This window comes from Gracilinanus agilis, chromosome 2, assembly GCF_016433145.1.
Source record: "Gracilinanus agilis isolate LMUSP501 chromosome 2, AgileGrace, whole genome shotgun sequence".
Lineage (NCBI taxonomy): Eukaryota > Metazoa > Chordata > Mammalia > Didelphimorphia > Didelphidae > Gracilinanus > Gracilinanus agilis.
In genome coordinates, this window is record NC_058131.1 from 232,517,814 (window position 1) to 232,537,479 (window position 19,666).

General features: G+C 38.5%; 1 protein-coding gene across 1 annotated transcript in view; it reads right to left on the reverse strand.

Moving 5' to 3' along the window:
• Positions 1-268: 268 nt before the first annotated feature.
• The window catches only part of DPYSL5 (dihydropyrimidinase like 5), a 77,593-nt gene continuing 58,195 nt past the window's right edge, over positions 269-19,666 (reverse strand). Inside the window, exons 8-12 of the mRNA XM_044661006.1 lie at positions 18,383-18,524; positions 14,948-15,090; positions 13,602-13,809; positions 4,425-4,593; positions 269-354 (exon numbers count right to left, since the gene is read on the reverse strand). Coding sequence (XP_044516941.1) covers positions 269-354; positions 4,425-4,593; positions 13,602-13,809; positions 14,948-15,090; positions 18,383-18,524 — 748 coding nt within the window. The remainder of the gene's footprint in view (positions 355-4,424; positions 4,594-13,601; positions 13,810-14,947; positions 15,091-18,382; positions 18,525-19,666) is intronic.

Consider the following 19,666-nt stretch of genomic DNA (forward strand, 5'->3'; position numbering starts at 1 on the left):
GCCTGCTGAGGCCAGGAAAGGAAAGGACTATAGCAAGAGGAGCATCGTCCCAAAGTGCTTGTTAGAATTGGCTCAAAGCATAGTGAATGACGTTTCAGACATGTGAAGTGCTCCCAAGTGTCCTGTGTGCCCTCCCTTCCCCCCACCCCCACACCTTCTCAGGCGTTGAACGGTCTGGCCCAGCCTCCCCATGCAACCTGCAGTGGTGGCCAGAAGGTGGGCTGCCTAGCTGCTGCTGCATCCTTAGTTGGGAGGCTGGTCAGCATCTTTACCAAATGCCGCTCGACCTGCCTCCGGGGGGAGCGAGAATCCGAGCCGAAGCTCGCTTTGGAACATGATCATCGATTTGAGAACCTGTAGGGGCAGAACAGGAGAGGGTGAGAAGCTGCTCATCTTGCTGGAGGCCTAGCATGTCTTCACTTAGACGTTTGCCTTCCGTTAAATTGTAGCTTCTCAAGGATAGGGACCGATTCTGCCTCTTTTTGTATCCCTAGAACTCAGCATGGTACTTGACACATAGCGGGCACTTAATAAATGTTTATTACTGACTGATTCACTTGGAGAGGCCATTCAGGCTATTCTATAGATCTGCCCTGGGCTGAAGGCATATTATTATAAATCTGACACCCAGGGATTTGGATGATAGGTATAAAGCCCAAAGATCTGAACAAGCAGGAACTCCTCTCTTGCAAAGTGTCCGCTAACACATAAAACCTGTTTACCAAACTTCAAAAAGTTTTTTTCATTTCAAAATTCTTTCATTGTACTGAGAAATGAAAGAACAAACCAGATCCCAAAGCTCCTGGATAAAGAGATACCAGGAATTATTACTAAAAGTAATCTTTGAAACTCAATGGAATCAGCTAAGTTCTAGCTCTAGGCTGCCGGCACAAGACTGATATTCAGATCATTGAGAGGACCAGGGAATAGGTTCACAAATATCTTAGAGCTAAATGGGTTCTCAGAATTATAACTCGTGTTCAGTAATTCTGTCTAAAATTTCCCCGATCAATGGTCGTATTAACCTTGGCATAAAGACTTCCCATGTGGAGGAATCCAGTCCATTCTACTTCTAAATAGCTCTAATGTCAAGAAATTTTTCCTGAAATCCAACCTCTATTTGCCTCTCAGTTACTTCCTTACACTGCTCCTAATTCTACCTTCTTTGGCTAAGCCAACAGGTCTAATCTCTTCCATGATAGCTCTTCAGATACTTGAAAATACTTGAAAAGACTCATGCCTTGCTTGAGTCTTCTCCAAGCTAAACATCCCCAGTTCCTTCAACTAAATCTTGTAGGGCAGAGTCTCCAGACCTCTTACTTTCCTCATAGTTCACTTCTGGTGCATTCTCAATTATCTATGTCTTCCCTTTACTCTGAGAATTCTCTAGCATATGTAAGAGCAATTCTTTTTATCTTGAGTTCTGCCTGGAAAGAAGGGGATTGGTGACTCAGAGAAGAAGGGGAAGGACAAAGGGTCTATTTTTGGGGAGGAGAGAATGGAAGCAGCCTTGTGGTCTGCCTGGGGAACCATTTGCTTTTCACGATTTTGGATGAATTAATCTAATGAAGCCCTGGGGTAATTGATGGTTCTGGTAGGCCAGTGGGCAGGAGGAGATGGATAATCAACACGCTTTGGGACATTTTAGTTGGGCTACACAATTGTGAGAAGAAACTATGAAATATAAGGGACAGTGACAAGCATTTTGAATCTCAAATAAAGCACCATTTCCCACTCCTTTCACTCCAGGCTTACAATGGGATAGGCTTCCTTCATTTCTACTCTGTTTGGTATTCCTCTCCTTATGAAATGGTGGTAGCAGTCAGCAGTGGAAACTTTCTGCCTTGCCAAGAGGATTTGTATTCTTTTTCATGCCTCTGACATGGTAATACCATGATACAATGCAGACACTATACAGAGAGTATAAGGAAATGCTTAGAAAATAGAGGTTAAAGACTCCTACTCTTGAGAACAAAATAGACAATAGTTGTAAACTAGGTAAATGAAAAGATCTCCAAAAGAAAGTTGAACTCTGAATAATAGAAAAACTAGTGAAGAGGAGAGAGATCTTGAGACAGAATTCTTCCTTCACAGCAGAGAGGATGACTAGGATATAATATTATTGTCAGATAAGGTTTCTGTATTGGATGTTTTTGCTTAAAAAAAAACAAACAACTTTTTTTGGTCACAACTGAGGGCTCAATATGGGTGGTTGAGAAAGGACGATGATTACTCACTAAATGACTAGTTTAAACATTTGCATATTTCTTTGATTACTATTAATAAACCTACACTCCAAAGAGATCAAAGAAGGAGAGAAAGGACTCATATGTACAAAATATCTATAGTAGTTCTTTTGTAGTTGCAAGGAACTAGAAACTAACAGGTGTCTATGAATTGGGGAGTGACTGAGCAAATTAGAGCACATGAATATAATAAAATAGTATTTTGCCATAAGAGATGATGAAAGGGATAGTTTCAGAGAAAATCTGGGAAGACTTGAAGTATGAAGAATGAAGTGAATGAAGTGAGCAGAATCAGGGAAACAATTTATACAATAACAATAATAACAAACAACTTTGAAAGACTTAAGAACTCTGGATCAATGCAATAACCAAACATGATTCCACAAGGAATGATAATGAAACATGCTACATGGACAACTTGGACATCTATTTTGCTTGACTATGCATATTTGTTATAAGGCTTTTCTTTTTCTTTTTCAATGAAGGTGGATGGAAGGAGAAAGAAAATAAATGCTTGTTAACTAAAGAATCAAAAAATAAAATGAAAAATTCTATAAAAGGAAATGGACTAAGATGTGAAGACAGAGTCAAGTTCCTCATCTGTTAATTTAGGGGTTGTACTACATGACCTCTCAAGTACCTTTTGGTTCTAAATATATTAAACTACGACAATAGCATCAACAGAAATATTTCTTAAAAAAGGAAAAATAAAAGGCCTCTTCTATTCCTGGGTCAGTGGATCAGATCCTTCCTTAATCCAATTACCATGCTACTATAGCTGGTGAGATTCTAGAAATGAAGTCATTTTAGAGGTGAAGTGTCCAATTATGGAACACTGAGAGAGTGGTGCTCACTGTCCTTTTCAGGGAGAGATGATAGTGGATATAGCTTCTACCAAGGCAGAACAATTTTTAGGTCTTGGCAAATTTTATAAACTCTGAAATCTCTGCACACTACTTATACATATGAGTTATTACATGTTAGAACATATGAAACTATCATCTTTGCCAAGCAGCAGCCCATGGTCCCATGCTCAGGGGCTAGATGGCAATGGAACCCTATTTTTCAAGGGATGAAAGCTTCTGGAGGAGAAATTGGACCCAGATAGTCTAAGGATCCCTGGTATTTTTTAGGTTGCTCCAGGTCAGGACCAGGGTATCAGAAAAATAAAAAAGAAATTGGAACTCATAAAGAAAAAGAAAAGGAAATAATACATCTTTTCTATGGAGTCAAGGAAATCTAGGTTATTTTACTCAGAATACTCCTCAGAAATATTAAATGAGTGTCCAAAGCAGAAATTCTCAAGATTTTAAAAAGGAGAGTAAACAGCAGAAAGAGGTGGTGTGTGTGTGTGTGTGTGTGTGTGTGTGTGTGTGTGTGTGTGTGTAATTGTGTTGGGGGAAGGGGAAAGAATCAGAAATGAAAGATCCTAGAGAATAAGCAAGAGTCAGAAAATTGGTGGGAGCAATTAAGAGATGGGCTCCCAGAATCCATAGGGATGAGGACAATCACCAGAAGACCCCTGAGAGTCAGTGCAGTTAGACCTTGCTGTATACACAAGAGAATGGAAAGGAAGAGACTTGCTGGGCTGAGAATTTCTAGATGTTGGTCCAAACTTTGCAAAGTCTCAGGTGAGATCTGGAGGTCTTGGATCTATCCAAAAGAGGCCTCTCTGTCTTCCTCTGATTTCAGCATTTGTCTAATGTACTATCTAGCTACAGAACTATGAGAGGCAATGTGGTGTAGTGGTTGGAGCTGGGCTTGGAGGCAGCAAGACATGGCTGGGTTTAGGTACTGCTTTGGATCCACATTGGCTGTATGATGCTGGGCAAGCAACTTAATCTCTCAAGGTCCCAAGCAACATTCTAAGACTAATATAAGACTATAAGACTAAGCTATAGAGAAGGTGGTCAACTATACTAACAAAGGGAATTAACTCCTTGGGAGTTTCCTAGTCACAAATCCAATTGTCTCCTTGCCTGCTCCAAAAAACACTTCCCTATACTATTCTGGTGCTCACTACCATAATGTGGGGGAAGGGATGAACAGGTACCTCAGGCAAAGTTTCCTACTACCTGATGTAACTGCATCGGTTCCTCCTCTTCCCTCCTCCCTCCCACCCTGTCCCTCCCTTGGACCCAGGGACTGACACCCACACTGTGCTGCCCCTGCTCTTACCAGATAGGCTGAAGCTGGACTCGTGAAGGTCCCTCATGCCCCCATGTCGAGTGACTGGCCGGGTGGGAGTGTCTGCAAGTGGAGTTCCCATCTCTTTTTTCCCAGCATGCACAACCACAGCTACATCCCCTAGGTAGGGAGTACGGTCCACTCCCTTAACCTTTAAGCTCTAATAAAGGGGTGGGGTGGGGGAGAAAAAAAAGAGACAACACCATCAGAGCCAAGTGGTTCGACTTGGGGTTTCTTCCAGGGATATTCTCGTTGGCTGACAGAGTACTGTATGCAGCCACACTCACCCCATCTTTATTATAACTCTATGTAGCAAAGGATTTATATATTTTGATTTCTAAGGAAAAATTCCTTTTTGTGTCCCTGAATTGTGGGTAAGTATGTAGAGAAATCCTCTGGTTCATCCCCAACACTAAAGAACCCCAAGGGTAGAGTGGGGGCACATAGCTTCTGGAGGTATTGGAAATCAAGAAGCTCTGTTAATAAAGAATTAAAACCAAAGACTACAGATAGCAGTTCATAGACATTTCTGTGTTGCCTAACATCCAAATGGCAATGACACCTATTGCTGCAGCAGCTTTGTTCTGGAAATAGCATTTATGTTAAATATTTCATCTCCTTCTACTTGAGGCATTCCTCATGTCTGGACGACTCTCCCTTCTTGCTTTCTCCTCTTGAAATCCCTTTCTTCCTTCAAGGCTTAGCTCAGAGACTGTCTCCTACAAGAGACTTTTCTGATCCTGACCTCTATCAATTGTTAGTGGCATCACAACCAAACACTTTTGCCTCAAAGAGATAAACAGTTCTTTCAGAAAATTTGCCATGCTGCAGGTGGAGAGATACAATTAATGGGTGGATACCTATTTCCACTTTAGATCACGAATGATAAGAGGATATTTATTTATTCATCATTTCAAATTTCAATTGTGGAAATAATAAGCCAGGATTGTATTTTACTAACTGGTTAGGATGATCTAGTTGGTTTTCAAAGGAATCTTAACCAAAAGAACAAGAAGAGGCATTATATGAGAGACCTCAGAAGACCTCACTTACAAAATTGTTAGGAAGTAGAGAAAAATGATTGGCCTCATAAAAGGAATATGATAAACTTTAGTTTTAAAAAATACTGATTTATCAAGTTTCCCCCCAAGTGCCACAGAGAGGTGAAGCTGACCCTCTAATCCTATGGTAGTCCAAAGTCTATGATCCTTTCCTGGGCTCTCAATGAAGTCAGTTTCCTAGTGTAGGGATGAAATGAAGCATATATCCTCTACAGGTCCACACTATGCATTCTAGGGATTAAGACAAGGGATGTCCTGTATTCATGCTCTCTCCATAATTTAGGGATGCAGGGACTGGCTCGCTTTCTTTCTTGACCTCTATTTAGGCATATAGTTCTTCAGTCTGCAGGAAACCCTGAGATCTAGCCACATGTATGATTATTTAAATTCTCTCTCTCTCTCTCTCTCTCTCTCTCTCTCTCTCTCTCTCTCTCTCTCTCTCTCTCTCTCTCTCTCTCTCTGTCATATTCACAAACATTAACATATTTAGAACTAGAATTGATCTTAGAATCCACCTAGTCCAACCCACTCATTTTACAGATGAGGAACCTGAAAAGCCCAGAAAAAAGTCACTTTGTTTAAAGTCACACATATAGGTCACATGGAGTCAGTTAGAAAAGCAAGCAACATGCATTTATTAAGGGTTTACTGTGTTCCAGGTACTTTGCTAAGCACTGGGGAAACAAATACAAGCAAAAAGAGAGTCCTTGCCCTCATGAAGCTTACATCCTAAGGACGGGCAAAACAAAACACATAAAAGGGTGCTGGAAAGCTGGGGATGGGGGAATGAAGAAATTATCTGTTGTGAGGGAGTGGGGGAAACATGGCAAAATCTAGAAAGTTAGAAATAGAGGAATGAAGCATGGTTAGCTCGAGCCCCTTCCCTAAATGAAGGCCAAAGGGCAAACTCACAAATGGGAAAAGGGAAAGAAGGACATTCTAAGATCCCATATACTAAGCTGGGATTTGTATTCAGGACCTCTGGCTCTGAATCTAGGATTTCTCCATTGCACCATATTAGATACTAATGCTGGATGAGACCAATGCAGCTATAAATATTAGTAATAAGTTAACTGGCCTCCTGGAATAGTATTATGTATGAACAAGGCTCTAGAAGATGCTGGAAGCAGATATGGAACAAGACAAGCTGTCACATCCCTCTCACATAGCCCTTCATTGACTTTGAGAATGCTGACTCCAAAGTAAAAAATTAAGATAAAGGACGTCAGGGGAAAGAAGGAAAAAGAAAGTAGGCTTCCTTTGGAAGAAAAGAAAACTGCTCCCCTGAGATCTTTCTTAATGCACGTGAAGGTGGCTTTGTTTCCAAAAAATGCAAGCTGCCATTATTATTAATATTTTCAAAAAATAACCTAGTCCAATAAATACCTGCCCAAAGATTTCTTGGAATTCCTTGGATTTCTTGGCTAGTCATAATTTCTAAAATTGGCATTCGGGCATCAGAAAGCTCAGACAATGGTTTTCCACATTACTTTCCTCCCCTTAAGAAAAACACTATATAAAACACCCTATAATTTAACAGTCTTATACACATACACACATTTAGAAGTGCCCCATCTCTCACCTCTCTGTCTCTATTTCTAGAATCACTCATATGATGAGTATGATGCCTTCCAATAGCTCTTCAGTTATATAGATCAGTGATGGTATATGTTGCTTTTTGGGGATAATTGGCTAACCCTTTAAGTAGAAAACTTTGCATCAATCTTTTTAAAAGGAATTTTTCCATAATGTATTACAAATCTCCCAGCTCTAGTAAAAAAAAAAAAAAAGCATATACTGAACATATACTTTATTTATTTATTTGTTTATTTCATTCATTCATTCGTTTATTTATTTATTTATTTGTTTGTTTGTTTGTTTGTTTATTTGTTTGTTTATTTGTGTTTGTTTGTTTGTTTATTTATTTATTTATTTGTTTGTTTATTTGTTTATTTGTTGTTTGCTAAAGCCCTTACCTTCTATCTTGGAGTCAATACTGTGTATTGGTTCCAAGGCAAAAGAGTGGTAAGGGGTAGGCAATGGGGGTTAAGTGACTTGCCCAGGGTCACACAGCTGGGAAGTGTCTGAGGCCAGATTTGAATCCACTGAGCTACCCAGATGCCCACCCCCCCGAACATATAATTTAACCTTTTTTTCAAGACCTCAAAATTATCAGTCCTGTATTATTCAGTCATGAAGAGGAAATGGGGTAATGGGATATTTGACTAAATCTATAATGAAACTTCACTTTTGTTTTACTGGGAAAAAAAATCCCAAACCTCCACATATTGCCTTGCTTTCTTGTCATTTGCCTTGTTCTTGGAGAAGTGGTGCGTAGTATGTAGAGTCTAATGATTGTTCTGGGCAGTAAAACAAGGCATTTTAAAAACAAATGTTACTAATGATATTCATCTTTTTTCCAAATTGTTTCTTGGTCTCAAGTTTTAAACTCCCCCAATAATTTCCAGTCTATATCACTATCCTGTCTTCATTAAAACCTTCCTCTGATGTCTGATCATGATATGGAGGTGAACTTGAGCTCTAAAGAAAGGCAATACTAATGGAATACAGCGATGGCTAGCTCTACCAACTGGAAAAATCTCAGAGTAATGGGCAATATGTTTATCATTTGAGGACCAGCCTAGCTCACTTCAGAGAAACTCATTGCTGGATGTTGTCCATCAAGTAATTTTGGTCACAGTAACCTGTGAAACCACATACTTAGACAAAGAGGAGGTGCTATCTGTGTCAATGGAGGGTGTATGCAGACTGATGAAACACAGACCCTTGAAGTATTAATAATCTTTGGCTTCTCAACAGCATTCGAAATGCTCTCTACTCTTTCAGCATTGGTAGCCACCTGAACTCATCAGCTTCTGAACCTCTCTAGATCAAGTTTTAAACTCCCCCCCCCCAAATTTTCAGCCTTTATCAGCATCCTGCCTTCATTAAAGCCTTCTTCTGATGTCTGATCATGGTGTGGAGGTAATCTTGAGCTCTGAAAGGCAATGCTAATGGAATATAGTTATGGCTTCAACCCTCAACTATCTCACGCCTTTTTAGAGTTCACAAGGAGTTCACAAAGACTTTCATGAGTTTATGCTTTTTCCTCCATTTCTTACTTCTTGCTCTGGAAGGTAGGAAGTGTTGGATCTCCTTTGTCTGCATTTCCAGTGACACTTCCACATCTTGTGGACTTTTCCTCCACCTTATTTCATTTTTCTCCCTTTTGTACATTTCATGTTCCAAATAAGCTGGATTGTTAGCTGTTATGCAATCATATTCTTCTGCCTCCATACTCTCATGAGCATAGGCTGTATTCTGTGCCTTAAACACACTCCCTTCACATTTCCCAAACATTTTTCCCTCAAGTCACAGCTTAGGTGCCATGACTTCACTAAAGCTTCTTTATCTAAAAATGATTCTCCATTGGGGGGCAACTGGGTAGCTCAGTGGATTGAGAGCCAGGCCTAGAGACAGGAGGTCCTAGGTTCAAATCTGGCCTCAGATACTTCCCAGTTGTGTGACCCTGGGCAAGTCACTTGACCCCCATTGCCTACCCTTACCAATCTTCCACCTATAAGTCAATACACAGAAGTTAAGGGTTTAAAAAAAATTAAAAAAAAAGTTTCTCCAAATTTCTTGTAATACTTTGTCTTATCTTCTTTGCCCTAATCATTTTCTCCCTAATTTCACTAGATGGTCATTGAGATCCCTTCAAGTAAAAAATTCTATGATATTTTACTGATCAACTTTTTTGGGTAATAGCAAATCTGGAATCATCATTTATTTAGATAATACTTGGTAGGGGACTGAACTTCTACTAACTAGAAATCTTCCATGGCATTCTTAGATGTGAACTTGAACATTTTAGAAATATTTTCCTGACCTTTGTTGGGAGGTTCATACCAATATAGAGTGGAGGAAAAGAACTACTATAGAAATCCATAAAAATGTTGCCAAATGTTGATGAAATTATTTTAGCATGAATGTTAACATCTTGTATTACCCTTCTGGCTCGATGTGAAGTATCTCTTAGAGGTTGTGTTGATACCTTTTGGATTTCGTCCATGTCTCAACATTGTATTGTAAGTGGGGACCATGACTACCTGTTTGTTGTTGGATTTAATATCTTTTAATTTTCAAACAGGTGCATTCCCTGGCAACCAAAAGTTTCTCTTGTATAGATGAGGTAGTATTGGATTTCTTCTCTTCATTTCTTTTAGTTCCTAAAAGACTGTTTGGGATCATTCTGAACCTTCATGGCATAGGATTATTATAGAAAGCCTTGATCTTTGGTACAAAGAATTAGATTCACTTTTCCCTTCTGCTTATTGAAGATTTGTAGAAATGGGGTAAGAAGTACATCCATGACATTGAGTAACTTTCCTCACCTCATCAATAGTATGAGGGACCCAGCATTATGTAATAGTGGGAATTCCAAAGGGAATATAAGAAATTTGTAGATTAGGGGAATTTTCTCTTAATAGAGGATTCTACTGTATAACAGACAATCCTTTTAAAAAAACCTCATACTTTCTGCCTTAAAACCAATACTATATGGTGGTTCCACAGCAGAAGAAGAGGAAGGGCTAGACAGTGAGGATTAAGTCACTTGCCCAGGTTCACATAGCTAGAAAGTATCTGAGTTAAGATTTGAACCCAGGACCTCCTACACTCTAGGCCTAATCCACTGAGCCACTCAGCTGCCTCCAACAACAAACAATCCCTAAGCTGTCTTTCCAGCTCTCTTAAGAGCTCAAGCTTCTTTGGTTATTTTAGAAATCTGTTAGTAAAGGAAATACTATAAGCTTGATGGCCAGGAATGTTTTATTTTTGTTTTGTATCTCAACTGCCCACTAGAATGCTTGATACAAAAAAGGCACTTTATAAATGTTTGATGAATGAAAGATTACTATCTTCCAGTTACTAACAACTAAATATACAATTATTAGCTAGGCAGTGGATAGAATACTGGGCTTGAAATTAAAAAGACTCAGACTCATCTCCCTGAGTTCAAATCTAGCCTTAGACATTTATTAGCTCTGTGACCCTGGGCAAGTCGCTTAATTTTTTTATCTCAGTTTCTGCATCTATAAAATGAGCTGGAGAAGGAAACGGCAAACCATTAAAGAGTTGGACACACATGAAACAACTGAACATTAATAACAACAATACTATTGTTACTAATATACTAACCTTTTGGCATAACAAATCTGTGCATAGGTTAAAAAAAATGAATTGATCACTTTTATGAAAAGCTTTTAGCAGAGAGTTAGCTAAAAGACTGAACATGGGCAAGAAAAAAAATCCTCAAAGTAATATAGTCAGAGGGGCTTTGAGATTGCAGATGGACCATCCATCTCATCCCAATGAAAGGGAACAGGAAACCTTCCCCCCTCTCTCCTTGTTCTCTGGATCAAATCTGAAATGACACACTTACCAGCCCCAGAGACTAGAACCAGAAATAAGGGGTAAGTTGTAAGGGGACAGATTTAGATTTTATGTGTAGAGAAGCTTCCTAACACTTGGAACTATCCAAAGGTAGAAAAGATTTCCATGGATGTGATGCATTCCCACTTCTTGCAGGACTTCCAGGAGAGGCTGGATGGCTAGGATATTTTATAATGGGGATTTCTTTTTGAATGGGTTGATAGTATGGCCACTGAGGTCTTGTCTAACTCTTCAAACTCTATAATTCTGTGAAAACAGAGGTGTCAGTGGAATACCATATGAATGAGGATGGAAAAGGATGGCTGACTTTGAGGTAAGACTCAGTAATTTGGGTATCCTTTAGAGTAGGCAGGTTAAGGACGATCATGCTATAATGATTACCTTAAACAGATAGGAAACTAGGACTAATGTTGGCAAGTCCCATAACTAGGTATTAAAGATTTGAAAGAACTAAAAAGAAAATTTAGGGTGAATATTAGAGACAATGTAACCAATTAGCTACGTGTCTTCTCTAGCAAAAAGTTTATTTGAAAACGCGTCATGCCTTGAAATGGGAATAAACAATAATCTGAAGATCATATAGTTATATATTTTAATTGAAAAATTAACTTTCATTCTTCTGGTTCCTCGTGGAAAGGTTCTTCTGACTATGGATGGTAGAAGTAGAGGTTAATATCAGATGTGTAGGAGAGTTAGGGGTGGGAATCTGCCTTCCAACTCAAGCTCTCTGGATAGAATTTATAATCCAGAGCTAACTCTAGAGCTGGGGAATAGAGGAATTTTATCCTGAGCAACTAGGAGGTACAATGGTATAGATGCTCAGAAGGGGTGCCCAAGAAAATATCTTCCCTGAATTTGTCTTGAATAAAAACCTAGAAAATGATTTCTTCCTGGGTATTCCTACCCAAATGGGTACATATACTTAAGAACTGTAGACTTGGGGCCAGTTTTAGACCCTTGAGCTGAGTCAGTTTTCCTGACTCTCACCTTGAAACCGTCTCTGTCATTTTATACCCCTGGAAGCCATGGGACCAACCTTCCCCACCCCCCCAAACCCTATTATGTTCAGAGCATTGTACTAGTGGGAGAATAGGGAGAAAACAAAACAAAACAATGTAAGACATTGTAATGACAATGTAAGAGCCCTGACTGAAAGTTCAATGACCACTTTTCCCCTGTTTAAAACAACAACAAACCCCCCTAGAAGTGGGTTACTTTTCAGTTCTAAGTTGGAAGAGATGACCACTGAAATCGCTTCCAAATTCTGTGACTCAGTATAAACTAGAAACAGATGAAGAAGTTGGGGGTAACAAGAGAGAATGGACTGTTTTTTAGAGACTTCTTAATACTTGGGTGGGGAAGAAGAGACCTCATACGCTTTGATGGTTAGTGGGGTTTGGGCTGGAAGACTCTTGGTACAAAAGTTAGAGAAAGAAGTAAGGGATCTACATGCCTGATAGTGACATTCAGGAATAGGTCAGGCTGGAAGCATTTTAAAATAACATTAGGTTGAGCTGTAGAATCCACACTTTCCTAAGGATTACTTAGGGAAGCCATTCTAGGAACAGTGAGGGGAATAGCAAAGTGCCTACAGGAATGTATTTCTTTCACTGAATCTCTTCCAGTCCTGTGCGATCCTCACCTATGTGCCAAGCCTGAAATGGAGGACAAATCTGAAGTACCCAGGGCCCAGAGTTGTCTGTTTGTATTAATATGGACACCCAGGGCTAGATTCAAAGTGATTAAGCCTCTTCTAATCACAGCTAGCACTTACATAGTTCTTTGAGGTCTACAAAATGCTTTATGAATATTTTTTCATTTATTCTCCCACAACTCTGGGAGGCAGGTGCTACTATTATCTTTGTTAACTGCATTTTAGAGATGAAGAAAAATAGAAGTAGATGGAGGCTAAGTGATTTGCCCAGGGCCATGCAGAAAGTATCTAAGGTCTCCCTGACTCCAGATCTGGCACTCTATCCACCATGCCACTTAGCTCCCTCTATATTCCTAAGCAACAGAGAAGTACATAGTCTTCTCTGGACTGCCCAACCAATTGCCTGCCAAGATCCCTAGGTAAAAAATGTGGATGTCAAGGTTATGATGAACATGCAGGACTGAACTCTCCATGATTCAGATTTCCTGTAATAACTTTAGGTGCTGTGGATGATCAGATTTTTGGTAGAGCCCCATCTAGTAAGGTATATTCACAATCCTTCAGGTATATACACAATAGGGTTCCAGGGAATAAAGCAACTCCTGGGCAACCACTGGAACCAGAATACAGTGGAAATTTACCTAGATCAAATGAATCCTACTTGAAGGCTGGACCAGTTTTTCCCATCCTTCTGGTATCTGAGAGTGGGTGCTGAGAGTATTCCCGTCTGCTTTGCTGCTCAAAGAATCAGGGAAGCTCTTTCTTGTGAATTCCATTTTGCCCCACTGACATTTTCTGCTCTCTCTATTTTTTGCCAAAGTGAGATGGGGTTGAAGAATAAAGGTAAAATAAATTTAAGAGAAAAGGTAAAAATAAATTTAAGCCATTCAAGGTCTCAGGCAAGCTGTGTAAGGAGTTGGCAGAAAGTTAGGGATACTAAAAACGAGGAACTAAGGAATCTCTGTAAGCAGCCCAAATACATACTTTACTCCTTCTTACCTTCTCTCTCTGGACCAGCTTCTTATACACAGAATCTGGGAAGGATCGAAGTGGGCAGAACTTGCCTGTGCCCTCAGCACACATAAAGACTCCATTTTCATACACGACGCGTCCTCTGCTGATAGTGACCAAGGGTACTCCATGGCAGCGCATATTTTCATATAAATTTATGTCTCCTCCTTGTACTTGAGTGCTAGCTGATATAGTCCTGGTTGGGCAGGAGGGAGATGCTGGTGTCACAGGAAAATATGAAATGCTTATACCAAGAATATCTATTAAATCCTAGAAAGTTTTTATGGATTGCTATACTGATCTGCCAGGGTATCACAGAGAACACAGCAAAAGAACCACTCTAAAGAGCAATGCATTTTAATTAACTACTCAGAATGTCATAGTGAACCTATCTCAGAGATAGGGCAGACTTGGATTCAAGTCTCATCTATGATACATCTTGGTTTTGTGACCTTGGGCAAGTCATTTAACCTTTTAATATTTTAACTCTCCAAGATTCTAAGTTACAGAGAAGATAGGAGGTTCAATCCAGCCCTTCTCTCTATCTCCCTAATAATTTAACTGGATAAGACTGAACACGTTTATTTAGATTGAGAACAAGTTTAAAATAATTTATCCGCTCCTCTTTAAAACAAAACAAAGCAAAACAAAAACCACTGATCTCACTCTCTCCTTCATTATAGGTATCCACACATGTCTTTAGACAGTGAGCTCCTGGAAAGCAGGAACTATATCTAGCTAATTTTGGAGAGGGCTTATAATCTAAATAATATAGCATTGAATTTCAGGCCTGACATTCTAAGATGTTCTCAGTCTGTGGTATATAACAAACAAAAATATTTGCCTAGATGGACAGGTCATGAAGCCTTAAAATTAAGCCCTAGTCTCATCATTAAAGTCTTTTTCAGTGGAGAATTATTCTTGGGCATTCCTTTATTTTTAAACTGCCCCCTCCCACCAGATTTCTAATGATTTGGAGCGTGGGTAAAGGTGTAGATCAACACGTCCTAGAACAGTGCTTTGAACATAATGGATTCTTAAAAATATTTTGGAATTGAATGAACACAATACCTCAAAGCCCCTTTATCTTTCTAAACCCAGAGTTCTAGAACAGGGGTCAAACAAACTCAGCCATAGGACCAAATCAAGGCTTAAATTTTAAAATACAATAAAACTATTTAAAAATGTAAAAACCATCCTTGGTTCTAGGTATAAAAAAACAACCTGATGAAGGCCTTATTTTGTCAATACTTATTCTAGAACACCAGTTCTGAAGTAGAGATCTCTTAAATTCCCAAGTCCCTCAAAGTCTGGAGCCTGGGGTCTGGTTTTACTTTGTAGCTTCTGGGTCCCACACAACCACATCAGCATCAGCTCCAGGGATGATGCGGCCCTTGCGGGGATACAGGTTGTGAATCTTGGCTGCATTTGAACTAGTCACTGCCACAAAACGGTTTTCATCCATCTTTCCTCCCACCTGGAAAAAAAAAAAAGGACAAGTAGAAGACATAAAATCATGTAGTCATGAAATGGCTGCATAAAGCCATGTTGTAGCCATTGTTTCTCTTTATTCCTTCCAGAGGTCTATTAGCTTGTTCCCTTTATGAAACCAAGGCTGTGTTCTCAGTTTCTCTCCTTCCTCCCTCCCTCCCTTCTTCCTTTTTTCCTTCCTTCCTTCCTTCCTTCCTTCCTTCCTTCCTTCCTTCCTTCCTTCCTTCCTTCCTTCCTTCATTCCTTCCTTCCTTCCTTCCTTCCCTTCTCTTTCTCCTCCCCCTCTCCCTGCCTCTCTCCATTTTTCCTTTTCTTAAACCTTTACCTTTAGTCTTGTGTATTGCTTCCAAAACAGAAGAGAGGTAAGGGTTAAGTGACTTGCATAGAGTTCCACAGCAAGGAAGTGCCCAAGTCCATATTTGAACACAAGACCTCCCATCTCTAGGCCTGGCTCTCAATCCACTGAACACCTAGCTGCTCCCTTTTCTTTGCATTATTCATGAGCATGTAGGCGTGTAGCCTAACTCCATCCAGCCATTTAAAAAATGTATATCATTGCTCTAAAGGGCTAAGAGGTATAATTCCATTATACCTAACAGAAAAAAGCATTTGTAATAGATAAAAAATTGCATCTAATAGAAATGTATAATCTGTTGGTAGCAAATGAGGGACAATGAATCTGTACATCAAGGCCCATGCATTCTGTAAAGCTGAAAATATACTTGCCCTATTCTTCTATAATTTTGTAAAATTTCCAATTTTCATCCTAGGGGCCTATTTTCTGAACTCTCTCAGACCATTTAGATGGTTAGAGGTAGCTTCACCATTCCTGCACATGTTATTATGTTTTTGGTCAAGGACATGGCTTTAAATATATCAAAGATCTGACTAAGCAAAGACCATTAAAACAAAGATGTAGCTAACATTTACAATCATGTAAAATGGTAAAAATGATGCTCCAATTCTTGTTAAATGTACACTGGAGTATATAGAGGATCTCAGTGAACATTACTGCATATATATATATAGCACATAAAAATTATAATTCTATGCTAATATCAATTTTACCTAAAGCTAATAAGGCTAGATATCATAAATTTTAATGAAATATTCAATTAACTTCAATTTTTCTTGCCCTCTGAGAAAGGAGAAAGATTTTTGATTTTTAAATTAAAGGTTTCTATCCTTTCCTTTGGTGGATGTCTTGGTCTTTGTTAACATATCATATGATTTTTGAGTGGCTTATAATCTAAATAATAAAGCACTGAATTTCAGGCCTGACATTCTAAGATGGTTTTAGTCTTTGGCATATCACAAACAAAAATATTTGCCTAGATTGGCCTTCAAATTAAGTCCTAGCCTCATCATTGAATTCTCTTCCAGTGGAGAATCATTCTTGGGCATTCCTTTGTTCTTAAACTAAGCCCCCTCCCACCAAATTCCTAATGACTAAAGGATGGGTAAGTATGTTGATTAATACTTCCTTCTCTGAAATTGTGATCCAGATTGCTGGTGGGTGGCAAAGGTAACTTAAGCCTGATGGGAAACAGTCCAAAATGGTAGGAAAGAATTCTGGATTTAATCAAAGGAGCTAGATTCAAATTCTGGTTTTCATTGACTACCTGTGTGACAGGTAGTTCAGTTTAACCCCCGTGGTCCTAAGGGTTGGGCTGCAAGACCTCTATGGTCCTTTCCAAAGTTCTAAATCTATGATCAAATGATACCCATTTGCCCTGCCTTTGCAGACACCAAAATGGCAATTGAGGGAATCAACTAACTCCTATAATAATAAATGGAAACCCCACCTCAAACAAACTTCTCCATACCTGATCAGTAGTAGGTGATTTGCTTGGGTGACATGGAGATTATGGAAGGTTTAGTCCCCAAAGAACTACTTCTCTGGGCACTATTGTGTCTGCTATCCCCTTTTTATCAACTGGTGCCTTTGGAAGATTCTTTGGATAAGAATTTGTTGCAATAAGCTTATGGAACCCTCCTATGAACCTGCTTAGGCAACACATTGGGCATGAAAACAATGTGATGTTGATTATATTAAGTTATAAAGCTTTTGTACAAACAAAACCAATGTAACCAAAATTAGAAGGGTAACAACAAACTGGGGAAAAATTTTACAACAGATTTCTCTGATAAAGGTCTAATTTCTCAAATTTTTAACTAAGACAAATTTATAAGAATGTAAGTCATTTCCCAATTGACAAATGGTCAAAGGATATAAATGAGCAATTTTCAGATGAAGAAATCAGAGCTATTAATAATTAAATAAAAAGTTATAAATCATTTGATTAAATACATAGAAATTAAAACACTCTCAGGTACTACTACCTCACACCTATCAGATTGGCCAATATGACAGTAAAGGAAAATGATAAATGTTGGAAGGGATGTGGCAAATTTGGAACACTAATGCATTGTTGGTGGAGTTGTGAACTAATCCAACCATTCTGGAAGTCAATTTGGAACTGTGACCAAAGGGTTGTAAAACTGTATATACCTTTTTTCAATCCTGTAATATCACTACTGGGTTGGTATACTAAAGAGATCATAAAAAAAGGGGGAAAGGACCTACTTATACAAAAATATTTATAGCAGCAATTTTTGTGGTGGCAAAGAATATGAAATTGAGGAGATGATCATCAACTGAGAAATGGTTGAATAATTTGTGATACATGTTGGTGATGGAATATTGTTATGCTATAAAAATGATAAAGAGGATGATTTCAGAAAAAGCTGAAAAGATCTACATGAACTGATGCAGAGTGAAATAAGCAGAACTAAGAGAACATTGTACATAGTAACAGTAATATTGTCATATAATCAACTGTGAAAGACTTAGCTACCCTCAGCAATACAATGATCTGGGATAATTCTGAAGGACTTATGACAAAGAGTACAATCCACCATCAGAGGAGGAACTTGTTGGATGTCAGATGTAGCACAAAGCATACTATCATTCGCATTAGCTTATTTATATTTATTTTGGAGTTTTGGTTTTATATGAGTATTTTCTTACAATAATGACCAATACGGAATTGTTTTGCATGATAATATATGTATACTTTAGATCAAATTACCTACTATTTTTGGGGAGGGAAGAGAGGGATGGAGACAATTTGGATCTTATGAATTCTGAAAATGTATGTTGAAACTTGTTATTTCATGTAATTGGGAAAATAAAATATCTTTAAAAAAAGAAAACAATGTGATGCAGGAAACAGGGAAATTAAAAAAAAACATCAGGAGAACCCAGAAAAACTTACCACGCCTCTCTCCCAGATGATACTCATACGATCTTGTACTCCACTCACTCCATGAGGGATCTTAGTGAAATCTTCCTTGCCCATTGCCTTCTGTTTTGTGGTGAAGGGCCGATGGTCAGAAGCTACAATGTTCAGAGTATCACTGAAAGGACAGAAAGACATAATGAGTAATAGGTTAAGGTAGATGCTACTTAGCTATTGGTTGGCCCAAGTTTCAAAATAGCTTATTTCCTGTCAAGGAATTATTCAGAAATGGTTCAAAATCTCAACATCATCAATTAGTTTCTTTAAGTATAAGGACAGAGATGAGTATTATGCATGGCAGAAAATGTCATAATAAAGAAAAAATACTACCAAGATGCCTCTGACACAGTAGCATAGCTACAGGAAAAAGCATAGTCTTAAAAAAAAAGATTCCATCTTAGAAGTGATACTAAGTATTAGTTCCAAGGCAGAAGAGTAGTAAAGGCTAGGCATTTGGGGTTAAGTGACTTGTTCAGAGTCTCACAGCTAAGAAGTGTTTGAGGCTGCATTTGAACCCAGGTTTTGTCTCCAGCTGGGCTCTCTATCCACTGAACCACCTGGCTGTCTCTATTTATGATCAACTTATCTTCCTGATTATCAAATAATAAATTATATTTTTTTCCATAGGAATGATAATTAACTGAAGGGTGAATTTCCGAACAAGGACTGAGTAACAATTATATTATATATTTGACCAATAATAAAGTAAAGATATAGCAACTAAACTATGCAAATAATTTAAAATAGCAAAAATTACTCAAATTATTCAAAGGACACCTCAGTGAACATATCTGTATATACAAAGTACACAAAAATTATAATTCTATTCTAGAAATATTTTCCTCTCCTTTAAAGTACATATTTTAAAAATAAGAGGGGTAGCATTGGAACATGGTGGACAGGAGACTTAATTTGGAATAAAAATAAAATCCTGGGTTCAAGACTTGCCTTTGACACATACTGGCTTTATGACCCTGAGCAAGGCACCTAATCTTTATGGACTCCAGGAAACTCAAGGATTATAAATTGCAATGGAGGTACCAATCTGCATTGGTAAAGGGAATTTCCTTACTGGAAGTCCTCTATACTAATGAAATTACAGGTATAATTAAAAAATCATTGGAAACCTTTTATACGTACTTTTAATTATATATTTTAATTTTTCCCAATTACATGTAATAACAACTTTTAACAAATATTTTCCAAAATGATGAGATCTAAATTGTCTCCCTTCCTCCCTTCTCTCTTCCTTTTTTGACA